The sequence below is a fragment of the Sesamum indicum genome, linkage group LG3 (genome assembly GCF_000512975.1).
Source record: "Sesamum indicum cultivar Zhongzhi No. 13 linkage group LG3, S_indicum_v1.0, whole genome shotgun sequence".
Lineage (NCBI taxonomy): Eukaryota > Viridiplantae > Streptophyta > Magnoliopsida > Lamiales > Pedaliaceae > Sesamum > Sesamum indicum.
The window spans coordinates 1,309,789-1,325,257 of NC_026147.1; the positions used below are offsets into that span (position 1 = coordinate 1,309,789).

At 33.0% G+C, this 15,469-nt stretch overlaps 2 protein-coding genes across 2 annotated transcripts; one reads left to right on the top strand and one right to left on the bottom strand.

Annotated features, from left to right (window-relative positions):
- On the top strand, nucleotides 6,835-11,624 carry LOC105156960 (ribonucleoside-diphosphate reductase small chain A). Its single transcript, XM_011073232.2, has 9 exons — nucleotides 6,835-7,190; nucleotides 8,220-8,380; nucleotides 9,511-9,559; nucleotides 9,656-9,782; nucleotides 10,191-10,256; nucleotides 10,363-10,479; nucleotides 10,569-10,731; nucleotides 10,978-11,048; nucleotides 11,335-11,624. The coding sequence occupies exons 1-9, from the start codon at nucleotides 7,019-7,021 to the stop codon at nucleotides 11,447-11,449; spliced, it is 1,041 nt and encodes a 346-aa protein (XP_011071534.1). The 5' UTR covers nucleotides 6,835-7,018; the 3' UTR covers nucleotides 11,450-11,624.
- On the bottom strand, nucleotides 11,961-15,469 carry LOC105156961 (uncharacterized protein At5g19025-like). The gene is made up of 2 exons (XM_011073233.2): nucleotides 14,509-15,469; nucleotides 11,961-12,215 (listed from the first exon to the last, which is right to left on the bottom strand). The coding sequence occupies exons 1-2, from the start codon at nucleotides 15,186-15,188 to the stop codon at nucleotides 12,179-12,181; spliced, it is 717 nt and encodes a 238-aa protein (XP_011071535.1). The 5' UTR covers nucleotides 15,189-15,469; the 3' UTR covers nucleotides 11,961-12,178.

Sequence of the window (15,469 nt, forward strand, 5' to 3'; positions counted from 1 at the left end):
TGTGGGGAGTTTTATAGGGCAAAATTATCTCGAAATTACCCAAAAACAAAAAGGAAAATTGACAAAATATTGTGTTCTTATAGCTTTCTAAAAAAATTATTATTATGTACAAAAGCAGTCAATTCATAAAGGGTTTTAGAAAATAAAATATGGTCAGCATGACATAAGCACAAACGTAAGAGTAGTGAAAACTTAAGGGATAATTAGATTTGCCCCCTAATTTATGATCTATTTACTGCCATATCTTTTGAAAAATTACACATACACTTTCAAAAAATGTCAACATCCTTACTGATGCTTTTTTACTATCACGAGTGATTTTTATAATTATGCAAAAAACAGAGGTAATTTATGCCCGGAAACCATTGGTCAGAGGGTGGAAATCTAATTATCCCAAATACTAGTACAATGTGTGGTAAAACTCATTTTCGTCCCTCGAGATTTAATTTTAACTTCAAAATAATTTGTACCTTTTCAATTTGTTTTAATTAGTCCCTCTTTTAAGTTATTTTTCCATATTAATCTTATGAAGTATTTTTTTTTCCACAAAAAAAAAAATCATTTTAATCCTCACCTGGGTGGCACAAAGCTCGTAGCATGCCCACTCCTAGTGATTTACCACCCTGAGGCCTATTCGAACTCTTTCAACTAAGAAATTCAAATTGGCACTTGAAGTAGGAGTCTCGTCGAGGAGAAATTTTAGCTTGGATCGAGCTTAATCAAATCTGAACCAATTATATGATAAGTGTAATACACTTATTATGTGATTAGTATATAATTTAAAAAAAAAAGTGACAAATCACATAGCAAGTGCGATACACTTTCTCTATGATTGATATGGTTCGACTAAACCTAATTCGGACAAGAAATTTTTCTAGCCTAGTCTCTCTTGTTTGCATGTCTTTAGGTCACCTTTACTTTGGGTGATTAGTCATGATATCACCCTTAATCAACCTCTATTTTTTATTTACTTACTTCCTGGTCAGCTTGTTATTGTGTTCTCCAGCTCGGTACGAATTATGATTAAGCCTTGATTTGAATCAAGAATTGGGGGCTGTATTGATTTGTTTTCATGGCCCACCACATGGTGATAAAAATTGAGGTTCCGAAATTGTCCTCATCTTTTATGCAATTTTCTAATCCCATCCTTACTTTTTATTTAATTCTCCCATCAAATACACTCAAGTACACTGACATGACATGATGGTGACATAATTGTGAGACTAATTGGTAAGTATTAGATAGATGTAAATTTGATTGATAAATAAATTATAGATCAAGATTTGAATATATTAAAATTCAAAGGGACCTGATTGGAATTTTATAAAGTTTTAGAGGTAAATTACATAATTTTAGAAAATTATGGATTAAATTATAATTTAAATAAAAAGTTGCCAAAGATAAGTATTTGTAAATAATAATAATAATAAATAAATAAAAGAATGTTGGAAAGTAGGATATGAGGAAGGCAGCATGTGGTGCCAACTCCTCCTACAACTAATGCAAATGTTTGGAATTATATATTGTAAATAAAAGTTTTTAATGATTGAAGAAACCAGATTCATTTATAAAGATTCTTTTTTTCCCTTCCAGAGACAACCATGGTAAGAACTCATGTATTAAATTATGGGAAAAATATTATTTTAGTCGGTTAAGTATGCTTAATTTTAATTTTAATTCGATAACTATGTCCATTTTTGTTTAGATCCAGTAACTTACGAAATTGTTTACTTTTAGTCATCTGGCAGATTTTTGAATAAGTTTACCCCTATGCAATTTTTGAAAGACAATTTTAGTCCATATGCACTCATAGGGATAAATTGTCCGAAAATCTGTGAGAGGACTAAAAGTAAGCAATTTCGTAAGTTACTGGACTTAAACAAAAATGGACATAGTTATCGAATTAAAATTAAAATTACGCATACTTAATGTTACATTTATAGGACTTTATATATAACTAAAAAATTATTTGATAATTATTACAAAAATAAATTTAATTATAAAACAATTACAAGCTGAAATTTAAATATATTAATATTTGAAGGGATCAAATTGAAACTTTATTAAATATCTGGAGACAAATTATATAATAGAAATTAGAGAACGTACGTAACGAAATCTTGATGAAAGTCTAAATTGAACAAATATATATAAGATATATTGTAATTATTATATAAGGTAAGAATTTTATTTCAAATTTATTATTAATTTATATATATCATTTAATTAGTGCATTTATTAATTTAATCTATACTATCTGAATTAATGTTTAATCAAATTTTTTTTATGAATTTGACTATTTATAAATCAGTGATTGATTAAATATCTCATTTATATGAAGAATGTTATAGTTAGTTAATTAAATTACTTGATTTATTATATTTATTATAATTGATTTACTCAATTTAATCAAGGTTATTAATCAAATACTTAATTATATGTAGTGTTGCTTAATTAATTACTGTAATAGTGAGGAATTTACAAAAGTTAATAGAAATATTAGAAAATTATATTTGAAAAATATTATATTTATTAAAAAGACATATAAGACTTTTGTAATAATTTAATTCAGGGATATATAGAGAACCATAGTTACAAAAATATGAGTGGTTTGAAAAAATAAATTCTTATGAGGAATTGATAAATTAGATATATATATATATATGTATTTATGTATGTATATATATGGAAGGCTTAGAAGGTCTAGTTATTAAAAAATAAATAGAATGGAGGTTTGAATTTCAATACAAAAGAAATATCAAAATATTGATGGAAAATATACGAATATTATTTAATGTTTCATTCAGAATTTACGACTATTCTCGATATATTGATTAAACATATTATAACCTATTATAGGACAAGAAGATAAAGTAGAAGGTTGATCAGCTCCTTTTACTAAATATCTAACTCTATATTTATTATATAGAATTAGATATATTGCAAAATTATTTATGAATTTATATTTAATACCATAATTTTTTTTATTAACTAGTATTTTATATAAAAATAATAAATAATAAAAATATTACAAAAAAACAGGGTGGGTTTGGGATAAAACCCGTAAACTACCCCGGATTCTCACGAGGCGCCTTCCGCAATGTGCAGAAAAGGGCACCGTGTGGCTAGTAGTCTGCCGACTACTTCTGTCAATAGCAACACACACTCAAACTCCCGCTCGGTACTAACAAAGCGCATCGACAAGAATAGCAATATTGATAGCAACAACAGTAAGCAAGGTGCAATATGAAAGCCGTAAATTGAACACACGATTCGGAACGCAAATTTTATTGAATTGAAAAGTGCATAAACATTGAACGACGATGCTAGCGCAAAGGGATCGCCTTGAGAGGGACACTAGCACGCACACTGCACCAAGCTTCTTGAACTCATTCTCCCCCTATAATAGGCTTAAAAAAATAAATCCTATTGAAAGCAATAGACACTAAAAAGATTGAACAACGCACCTCAGGAGGCCTAATGACTCCTGAGCAATAAAAAAAAAAACATAAGATAAAAGACCAACACCTCAAACTCTAAGACTACGAAAGTCCAGCGTCTGTCGGCGAAGGTTGTTTTGTCAATCGTGTCGAGCGGTTGCATGGCCGAAATGTGCGTCAAGGGTGTCGAGTGCGCGGACAGCCCCTGACACCCAGCCTCGTTTCAAATCATTGGACCTGAATCTGCCCCCATTCGAGGTGGGTCCGGGTCAGGACCCTATTGCCCTGACTCAATTGCCATCCCCACTCCCTCTAACATACCTTTTACACTATAAAAGAAATTTTAAATTCACGTACATCATATTAGACTCGTTCTGACTTGGTCAAACCTGAATATATATGGATTCACTAAACTATATGATCAATATTGCATTAATAGTCTATGTGAAATCATACCATTCATTTGTAAATCTCTTCATGCACCAGAATAACTTTGGCTGCCTAATATACTCTCCAAAGCTTTTTTTCTTAGCGAGTTCATTGAATTAAGTATTAGAGGGTTATGGCCCATATCCGTACCTAATATTTTTACATTACATCCAAACTTGGACACATATCTATGGTAATAATATTTTGTGTTTGAGTAGAGCCTATACCTTAAAATACCAGTAGGTAAATTTTTAATATGCAAAAATGCATCTTTGTTCGTTAACTTAAAATTATGAATTTCTAAACTTTTGCTAATTATAAATACGACTGTTCATACATTCAAATTTGAAATAATTACTTCGTACTTAATTAATTTATAAACATTATAGTGAATAAACTTTCAAATTGATTGATATATATAGAAATAGATTCCATTAATGTGAATATATCAGATTATTAATAGTCAAGGGTTTTTTTTTTTATCAATTTTTATTTAAATAAAAGTTTATTTAGTTTAGGAAGATAATTGATGAGAATAACATATTTTAGAGGTGAAAAAAGTATTTAACTCTAAAAAAAAAATGAAATTGAAGTGAGCACAATGTTGATATAGTATTTACCTCTTCAAATTTGAAATTAGTTCAAATATTCCAATTCCTCATTTTTCTTTTTCTTCCATGGTTTGTTCACTTGTTAATTATTTCTCGAATTTTTCAGGTTATATCTTTCTCTAATTTTATTTTTTTACCTAAATTTTATTTATTTATTTGAATTCCAGAGAATCTTTTATTATTTTAAATAAAATAGTCCATGCGACTATGCAAAGAATACTAAAGTACCCCCATTGCAAATTAGTGACCAGGGAAAATTACTAAAGTACCCCCATTGCAAATTAAATAAATTTATTTATTTGTTTTTGCTTTATTTCAATTGCTGTTGATTTTGTGTTACATCATATTTTTTCATATATAATTTAATAAAAAGAATTTTTTTTTGTGCTTTTGGTTTGTCTATAAGTTATTTTTTCTTGTTTTTTGTTTTTCTCTATCCAAATTCACTTTTTTTTTTCCTTTCTATAATTTGTATTTTTGGATAATTTTAATTTTGCTTTCCTAAATTAGACATTAAATTAATTTTGGTGCCTCGTTTTCTGACCTTATCACTTTTAGTCCTTAACTTTTTTTAAAATAATTAAAATTAGTCATCTCTGTTAGTTGATCATCTAAACTAATACAACGACTGTACATGCCATAAACAAAAGAGAAACATTGAGTACCAAAATTGATTTAGTTACTAACTTAAGGGATCAAAATTGAAATTACCCCATATTAGTGACGAACTTTTATTCTAACTTTACCATCGTTTTTCCCTCCAAAATATGCCCTCATTTAATTTAGACGATCAATTAATGGAGATGACTAATTTTGATCATTTTAAGAAAATTTAGGGATAAAAAATGATGAGATTGAAACATATGGTATCAAAGCTGATTTAATGACTAATTTAAGGGATCAAAATAAAAATTATCCCTTTCTATCTTTAGTTTCATGGATATATATCTTAATTTTATTATATTTTGGGTAATTGTTATATTTGGTCCCTTAAGTATTTGTTTAAAATAATTTTAGTCCCTCAAGTTCATTTATTTACTTTAGCATCCCTAAATTTTAATTTTTATATTAGTTTGGTCCCTTTGATCATTTTTCGACAAAATGTGGCGGAGTTTAACTTTTGAAGGGTAAAATGATCAATTTAAGTTTAATTTTATCACTTAGTCCCTTAAGTTTATATATTATCAAATTTGTCATTTTTCAGAAAGGAACCCATTTTTTTTTATATTTTCATTGGTGAATATGATGTAATTATCTTGTATGAAAAATAAAAACTTTGAACTCTTGTGAACAAATGTTAACATTCTCAACTCAAAATAAAATAATCTCTTTTTTTTTTTTAACTTTCAAAAGTAGCCAAAGAATCAAAATTATAAATAAATATTATAAAACTTATCTAATCGAAAAATATAATAAAAAAGTTTAAGTCAATTTTTAACTTATGTCTAATAAAATTAAATCATAATAATATTATTAAATATTAACAGTTACGATTTTAAAGAAAAGATTGGTGGGATGTACTTTTAATTAGATTGTTTGGTGGATTTTCAAATATATATAAATTCATTTTAAGAGGTCTTAAAATGAATTATATATATAGATAAAATCCACCAAAAAATCTAGTTAAAAAGTATATTCTACCAACTTTTTGTTCGAAAATTCAAATATTTAGTAAATATTGTTAAGGCTTAATTTTTTAAAATTTATCTTTAACTCTTAAAATAAAAAATTACTGACTTAGGTTATTTTTATTATATTTTCATATTCAATAAGTTTTATTAAATTTTTTCATAATTTTGGTTTTTTTAAACTACTAAAAAAGAGACTGTTTATTTTAAGTTAAACAATATATTATTATTATGTTCATAAGAGTTTAAAGTTTTCATTATTCACATAAAATAATTACAACATATCAGCACAAAACAATATAAGAAAAGTTATTTTTTTGTGTAAAAAAGAATTAATTTGATAATTTTACAAATATAAAGGACTAAAGTAAAAAAATTAAATTTATTGATCATTTTACCTTCCAAAGAGTCAAAATTCGCTTACATTTTCGCCGGAAAATAGTTAGAGAGATCAAATTGAGACAAAAAGTAAAGTTTAATAATATTAAAATCAAGAAATGAACTTGAAGGAGTAAAGTGATTCTAATCACAAACTTAAGGGACCAAATATAATATTTATCCTAATTTTTTATATATTTTATACCAAGGACAAAAGCGTAAATTGGCATTAAAGGTCACTCTCATAATAGATGCAAGAAAATAATAATAATAAATAAATAAAAGAGAAGAAAACAAAACCATAGGCCATGCAAAAGGACACGCACAAACCTAAAAAGAAAATCTTCCCTGCTTTCTTCGGAAACAAAAAGGTAAAATCTTTTCCAGTTTGGAATCCCAACTTCAAAACCCTGTCGCTTTATCTGCTCAAGGGGTTTTTGTAGGGTTCATCCTTTCTCTATTTCCCAGCATAGGGTATACAGATAAGACCTCCTTTCTTGTTTCAAAGAAGGTAAGAAAGAAGAAAAAAGAGATGGGTTCATTGAGAAATGATGAAACAGAGAGGATGTTGCCTGAACAGAAGGAAATTGAGGAAGAGGAAGAACCCATCTTGATGGAGCAACCCCAGAAGTACTGCATGTTTCCCATTAAGTACCCGCAGCTTTGGGAGATGTACAAGAAAGCGGAGGCCAGTTTTTGGACTGGTAATGCATATATTATGCAGGGTTACATAAGGTGTTGAATTGTGTTTGTGGGTTTTGTTTGGAATGGCTTGATATTTTGTTTACTTGTTGTCAGTTGGTAATGATATGTTCTTTTTCGCTTGTTTAAATTTAGCCCTTTCCAATTTGTCTTTCCTTTGGGTGGCAAAGTGTGTTCCGAGTTGGGTTTGGTTTGAATTTTGTGCTCGAGTAAAGAAGAATTTTTATTTGTGTTTGTGTGTATTAGATGTGGACTAATTATTACATACTTGTTCTCAAGATGGATTGCATAGATTATGTTCCAAGGATTGAATTCTTTAGCCCTCTTGTATTTTTGAATTGCGTAGATTGTCGCGGGCCTGTGCACCTTTGCAGCCTTAGGTGCTTACAATTGTACATGAATTGAGTAGTAGGCATGCGTATTGTTTAGTAGATGGATTGGCGTGTAATTGCATTCACGATTCTTCCTTCGGTTTGCAAATTTATGACTGATTTTTTCTTCCCCTCCTTTTCTTGTTGGTTATAAGACTACTTGTTCGTTTTTGGGTTTATGTAACTATGTTCTTTTCTAAACAGAAGGATGTAGTTTTAAAATGATTGTTGGTTGTCCACAATTTCACTTGGTATTAATATGTTATTATCATGTGCATAGGTTTTTGTTTTTTGATGTGTTGAAACCTTGAATTTGGGAGCAGATAAATGAAAAAGAAACAATTTTGGAGAATCACTGCTTTGTTAGCCTTATGAGAAGAGACTGCTTTCTACATCCATGCAGTTAGTGAGAGTTGTCGCATATTAATACTCTAAATTCAATAGGTATTGGCATCTGGTGAAAGATTTGTGAATTTTATTGGAAACTTAATGTTAATGCTTAAATTATTCAGGTGAAGTATAATATACCCTTTATATATTATACTTTATTTGGCACAAAATCTGGGCTCTTTTCCTCTGTTATCTTCTTCAGCTATATGCATGCTTGTCCCCTGCATTTTCTTTCTCTTAATTTTGTTTAACTTGAATATTGAGCTTCAGCGGAGGAGGTTGACCTCTCACAGGATGTGCAGCATTGGGAGACGTTGTCCCGGTCTGAAAAGCACTTTATAAGTCACGTGCTAGCATTCTTTGCTGCATCAGATGGGATTGTTTTGGAAAATTTGGCTGCCAGATTCCTGAATGATGTGCAAATTCCTGAGGTGATGAATCTTTTGTACATTTGAAAAATGTTAATACCTTCTGATTATGGAACCAGTGTCAGTGTTAGAAATAGGTTCAGAAATGCTACTTTTCTCTTGATTCCTGCTTTACTTAACCCATAATGGTTTTGTTTCAAATCAAGTGGTGATGCTACTAAAGATGTTTCTGAGAAGTCATTGTCATAAAAAAAATGTTGCCTTTGCTTGAAGTGCATTTCAGTTGATATGCAACTTCTCCTGAGTCACAATTTGCCTGATAATTGGATGGATCTCACCTACGGAAAATCAGATAAACATGCTTTAAATTGGCATAAGGGAGCAAGAATGCAAATCTACACCACTTCTTGCTTTCTGTTATCGTCTATCCATTCTTTTTCTTCATATTTCTTTCCCTTTTCTATCAGATATAGATCTTTTGCATAAAGTTTTTTGATTTTCTCAAATGAATAAATGGCCAGATCTACCTAGAGCATACAGAAACAACAGCAGGTGTCTTAAATTGATTAAGAAGTTAATAAGAGAAAGAAAGATTGTGTGTAACCTTAGATATAGTGATAACAATATTGACGGTCTATAATGTACAGTCTTGTAGTCCTGTGCGATAGATTCATGTTTGTCTTGAAAGAGAGCTTCCATGCTCTGGTAGTTTTCTCTTTTACAGCACTTATTTTCATTTTCCAATTTAAAATTTTACTAATGATGAAGTTGCTCTTCATTTTTGGGGGTGATCGGTAGGTACTAGGTCTAGCAGTTATAAACAAATATGCACATTTAACTATATTGAACATTTGAACCCTCTTAAGTAACTCTCCAATTGTAGGACTTAATCAATAATTTCAAGATCTTTAGATCTTTTAGAAATTTAGGCATTTGGCACTGTGAAGGCATACAGAAAAGTATAATATGGATAGTTACTGAGGAGGGGTGATTTATGTCTACTTATGAGGCCCTGCTGTTCCAAGTTGCACTTCTGGAGTATTGTCTTAAGAGAAGGTCTATTGGCACAGATTTTTTTCCTCTATCGAAAGTGGCTTTATTTCTGTCATTTACATTGGATAAAGAGAATTCTACTCCAAACATGGTTAATTGCTCCCTACCTGGTTGACATTGATTCTTATTGTTGCTGATAGGCTCGGGCATTTTATGGGTTTCAAACTGCTATGGAAAATATACATTCTGGTACAGATCTTTAAATGATTCTTCTAGTAACTTAACTTTCGGTATTATTTCATGCTCTCGGAATCTAATTCTGAACTTATTTACCATCTTTTGTAGAGATGTATAGCTTGCTTTTGGAAACTTATATCAAGGACTCAAAGGAGAAGCACACATTGTTCAATGCAGTTCAAAACATTTCTTGTGTTGCACAAAAAGCCAAGTGGGCTTTGAATTGGATTAGGAGGTATTACATTATTCTTCATATGCACATGTATAAATTGTTTTCACAATCAATGGCATCTAACAGGAAAGTAGCCTTCGCCATCTTTTTGTTGCTTAATGATATCTGGGACGTTTATGAAAACTCCAACTCGCAAAATTTTCGACTAACATCTGATGGTTTGTGAATCTTTTAGAGTTATCTTATGATGAATCCTAATACTGAATGCTCTGTAAGTGAGTTCCTGAGTCCATTTTCCAGAATTTTTGCTGATACTGATTCTAAAATACGATTAGTATCAGTGATGGGGAAAGTGAAATTGCCTTCTAACAAATGTATTCGCTTTCTTGATCTTTCTTATCATTTTTGCATGGTTGCATCATGATTGACGTGTAATATCATTTGTTAACTCATAGTAATATCAATGTGCAGTTCTAGCTCATTTGCTGAGAGGCTCGTCGCTTTTGCTTGTGTAGAAGGCATTTTCTTCTCTGGGAGGTGTATCCACAAGATTTTATGCTTAAACACAAATTTTTGTAGAAAGGTATTTGTTGCCTGCTCGAGATATTTCAATCCTAACGACAAAGTTTCCTTTCATTCTCAGTTTCTGTGCCATTTTTTGGCTTAAGAAAAGAGGATTGATGCCGGGATTGACATTCTCTAATGAACTTATTTCTAGAGATGAGGGTCTGCATTGCGACTTTGCTTGCCTCCTGTACAGGTAATCTCATGCTTCTGTCTACAATTTTTAAGATGGCATTGAATCTGGAGGGAAGGTAATTTTTTTTTTTTTTTTTAATAATTCTGCAGTTTACTACGGAAGCAACTACATTGGCAGAGGGTTCATATAATCGTGCAAGAAGCCGTAGAAATTGAGACCGAATTTGTCTGCGATGCCCTCCCATGTGCACTCATTGGTATGAATTCGACCTTAATGAGCCAGTATATAAAGTTTGTTGCTGATAGACTGCTGGTAGCTCTCTCTCTCTCTCTCTCTCTCACATACACACACACACACGTTTATTCACACAATGGATTGCTTGGAGAACTTAGTGTGGTTATGATTTTGCTCCAGGTTGCTTTAGGATACGAGAAGAAGTATAATGTGAGACTGCTGGTAGCTCTCTCTCTCTCTCTCTCTCTCACATACACACACACACACGTTTATTCACACAATGGATTGCTTGGAGAACTTAGTGTGGTTATGATTTTGCTCCAGGTTGCTTTAGGATACGAGAAGAAGTATAATGTGGAAAACCCTTTTGACTGGATGGAATTCATTTCTTTACAGTAAGTCATGCAAATTATATTAAGATACAATCTTAAATCACTACTAAAGCATCGTGAACTTGATGTTCTGTAATGAACTTCTGGTTCTCAACTTCTCCACCCTCAAAAGCAGTACACTTTTTGCCCGCTTCTCCTCTTATCTCTTCTTTAATAAAATCACTGTAAATTAACTGTTGTTATGGCCCATCAAGTATCAATTAGTTTCAACTTACAGTATATGCTAAGCACTGCTAGCTGAACTTTTGTGCACTTGGTTTAAGAGATTGATTACTGCTTAATTGCACAGAGGGAAAGCTAACTTCTTTGAGAGAAGAGTGGGCGATTATCAGAAGGCTTCTGTCATGTCAAGTTTGCAAGATGGTTCCAAAAATTACGAATTCAAGATGGATGAAGACTTCTAGTCATCACTGTTGTTTCTCTTTTCATTGGTAGCAAGTTGGATGCTGAATCAGGGCATCCCAAATTTTGTGGAAAAAACATTTGATAGCATATATTATTGTAGTTAAATCATCTGGAATTCAATTGTCACCATAGTGGTCGTCTGTGGTGTATGAGTTATAACCGTCCTCAAGTTTACCATTGTTGTGACTCGGCAGAGGGGTTAACGTATAGCAGTTCATGGGGTATACATTTCACACCTCTTCAGGTGGTGAAATTGCTCGGTCTCCATTTATGTGCTCTTTATGCCACCTTTTGTTTGTGAAGCAAGCATCAGAAATGGCATAAAAACATCAAAATCTTTCGTCCCATAATTGCTTGAAGCGACCTTCAACGAAGAGTTTTCATGATGCTTTTTTCTTGTTTTGCTTTTTCGTTGTCTGAGAAACAGTCAAAAACATGTTTGATGTCTGTCTATATCTTTACAGTAAAAAATATAATTCAATGTGTTCCTCACTTATCTTCATTATCGTACACTACTACAAAACATAAAACTACACATAAATTCTGAAATTCCATTCACTTGTAATTATTTATTGTGATTTAAATTCGTATAAAGACATTAAGGTAAAGTCATCATGCAGCCAAATTGGCTGAAAGAAAAAGATATTTCCTATACAGTCTTTGAGAAGAGAATGAAACCAATGGAGAAGGAAGAAATAGTAATTAAGCTGGAAGTGATAAATCCACCGTCAGCGCTGATCTCCTCCACTGGTAAGAGCCAGACTCCTGAAGATCGAGATCAGATAAAGAGAGTTAAATTTTGTATACATGTGAAAAAAGTAAAGGTTTGAACTGATTGCAGAAGAAACGGAAGCTAAATTGTTATATGCGCCAGACGAAAAACTTATGCAGGTTGTTCCAGATATGAAAAGGAGCACAAGAGCAGCATATATGTTCGTATTTATACACACACACACAAACAAGCCTAATGAAGCATGGGGTTAGATAAACGTCATGCATGACTATGCAAACATGATAAATCAAATGAGAGATAAGACTCGCTGATAACAAGACAAAAGTATATCGTTTCAAACTCTTGAGTAACTTCTGCTCTGCAATTCTTGCCTCATGTAAGACCATTTGTGCTGTATCATATATCACTTTTAGAGTGCAGAAACAAACTATTAACATGAAGCAATATCAATATATCGCCTCTCCACCTATACTCTCTATCCAAATGCGGCTAGGAATAACAAAATACACAATTTGTCTGTAAGAGGAGAACGTTATACTCTACCAAAGGATAGCACAGAGATAAAGTGAAGTTTCGTGATTATCTGCACATGCAATATCATTCCTCCATTCGTACAAGAATCTATAATATCTCAAATAAAACAGACAAAGTTACTAACATTGATCTTATTAGCAGTTCCATATCTATAATATCTCAAATAAAACAGACAAAGTTACTAACATTGATCTTATTAGCAGTTCCATGCAATACATGGAACTGCTCTTACTCAATTGAGCTAAGCATCCTAATCTTCCCGTTTCCTTAATTACTTATGTTTTTTATTTCTTGTGAAATTGCTAGTGGGCTTCATTGCATGCATAAACTCACATCCATCCTAACTACCCAATGCATGTTTAGGCAGCAGAGATTTTAGAGCTAGATACAGAAGGTTCCAGGAAAAGAACAAATAAGTGGTCTTTTAGTTTATCATGTAATAGGGCTAACCCACCACTTGAGTTTGCTGGATGTTTCTAAAAGAAAACTGAATGGTACAATGCATTAAGTATGACGCAGAAGAACAACTTTTGAAGGCTCATACTTCACAAAAAGGCAAACTTGCTTTCTATTGTATTCTTTTTTCAACATAACCTCTCCATTCATAGCCCCATCAGATACCAACTATGAGTATTATCTAATATAAAGAAGAATAACAAAGTCAAAATTCAAAGGAAAAAGAACAGAAAGCCTTACATGGAAACATGTTCAGGCCCTCCTATGTTAAATTACAAAGCCAATATAACCAAAAGCCCAAGAAAAACCCGAGGACAGGTGTATGCCATTAATCAAAATAAACATTTATCATAGAATTGACAAATCGATGTCAAAACGGTTTCTTTAAGAGCAAAATGATGATTAATGCAAGTTACATGCACAGAAATATTGGAGATTTGGAAGTGTATATATACCAAAAGATAAGTGTTTCAGTTTGCATTTCCCCTTATAAATTTCTCCTAAGAAAAGGGTCAGAGACAATGTCATTCAGTGAATTAAAGATGGTAAAACTAAGAGGTGGAGTGCTGCTAGGGTTATGTATGATTATAGAGTTCTTAACTAGAAACTTTAATAAACTGCATAAGATCCAAGATATTAGATGGGATTCGGTGTTGGCTTATCACACTGAAGTTGGTAGATACAAAGCTGCATAATGATGCTATCCAGCTGAAGTTGGTAGATTCATAATAAACATAACAGAAGAGAGCAATTTAAGATCACACACGGGGAATAATGATGCTATCAAAATAGATCAGAATCCTATTGGTTCAACTTTAGACATGGTACATGGCAGAGCGAAGTAGGCAAATAGAATCAACCTAGATAGCTTCAGATACATGGAGAATAGTGCATCGTGGGGTTTAGTCGATTAATGGATCACAAACTACAAGAATACATCAGCAGTAAAAGGTATAGAAACCCCATATAGATGAAACAAATATCCTGTTCTTATCATTGTTTAGGCAAAGCTTAACTCATTTTAGCAAAACATTGTCCCGTAGCTGAACTCATCAAAGCCAACCGGCTGGCAACACACTGATGACAACTGTCAACGTAATTCAGTAGCAAATCAAACTTAACTACACAAAACATCCATCACAAACTGTAGGCCAAAAGCAAGTAAAACACAGTCGATTGTCAAAAACTCTAAGCAATAAAAGTAACAAGTGAAACCCAATTCCACATTTAAGTTCCGATGATCATATGATAGTTCAAGAACTTGCAGTAAACCAAGATACAAAAAGACACTTATTCTTTCAATCAAGAATCCACATTTAACCAAACTTCACTCACTTCTTATGGCGCCGCCCACGCTTAGGCCCCCATCCTTCGAGTTTCGAAATCGGGCACCCACAGTTGAGGCGAAAAAGCAGCACGGCACGCCCATTTGGCGGGGCCATCTTCCTCAACTCGGAGCGCAAACACTCGTAATCTGGATTATCCTCAGTGTCGCCTTTCCACGGCAACTCATTCACATCTTTCACTGCCTTAATCCCATCTCCCATCCGCAACAACTCCTCCCCCTGCAGCTGCAAATCAAACTCCATCGCCTTTTTTAGCCCTTTACACCCATTCTTTCCACACCTTCGTGACCTATGCCCACAGCAGATCTCAAAGAACCCAACAAAAACTACAAACGAGACCGCGAACAAGGCGACGAAGATGAACTGGGGTTGTGGGTCGGAAGCTAAATGGCAATACAACTGGGAAAGAATGGAGGAGAAAAGCGGCAGAATTAGAGAGAGGGATTGGAAGAGGTAAGAGAAATAGGAGGTGATGAGGAAAGCGCCGGAGAAAAGAACTAGGATGAGAATGAGTATGTCAAGGGTGGCGGAGGGAGAGTGTCTGCAGAGAGGAGGGCAGTTAGGGGAATTTGAGGGGTGGGGGTGGGGGGAGAGGGCTTTTGGGGTGGTGGGTTTTCTCAGGGAGGAAGAAGGGGGCATGACGGCGGTGAAGAGGAGGTGATGGCGCATGTTAGTGTGAAGAATGGCGGAGAGGAGGGTGGGTGGTGGGGGTGGTGGAGGAGTGTATTTCGGGTGGGAAAATTGGGGGAGGGCGCAAGTTAGCGGGATGGTGGGGAATGCGCACGTTATGGTTGGTTCACCCCACCTGCACTAGGTAGAAAGTCTTGGAATGCAAATTAATTGGCAGATTTACGCTTTTAGTTTCAAAAAATACGGTAAGCCCTTGAAAGGCTGTTCGATCTCGTCCGATGGGCATGTGCATTAGATTCGGTGGATAGTGTCACTAGGGG

Excerpts from the sequence above, each read along its gene's own strand:
- LOC105156961 (XM_011073233.2), bottom strand. The coding sequence starts at position 15,188 with ATGCGCCATCACCTCCTCTTCACCGCCGTCATGCCCCCTTCTTCCTCC. Across the intron at positions 12,216-14,508 it reads CGTGGGCGGCGCCATAAGAA|GAGTCTGGCTCTTACCAGTG; the intron begins GTGAGTGAAGTT and ends CTCGATCTTCAG.
- LOC105156960 (XM_011073232.2), top strand. The coding sequence starts at position 7,019 with ATGGGTTCATTGAGAAATGATGAAACAGAGAGGATGTTGCCTGAACAG. Across the intron at positions 9,783-10,190 it reads GCTTTGAATTGGATTAGGAG|TTCTAGCTCATTTGCTGAGA; the intron begins GTATTACATTAT and ends ATCAATGTGCAG. Across the intron at positions 10,480-10,568 it reads TTTGCTTGCCTCCTGTACAG|TTTACTACGGAAGCAACTAC; the intron begins GTAATCTCATGC and ends ATAATTCTGCAG.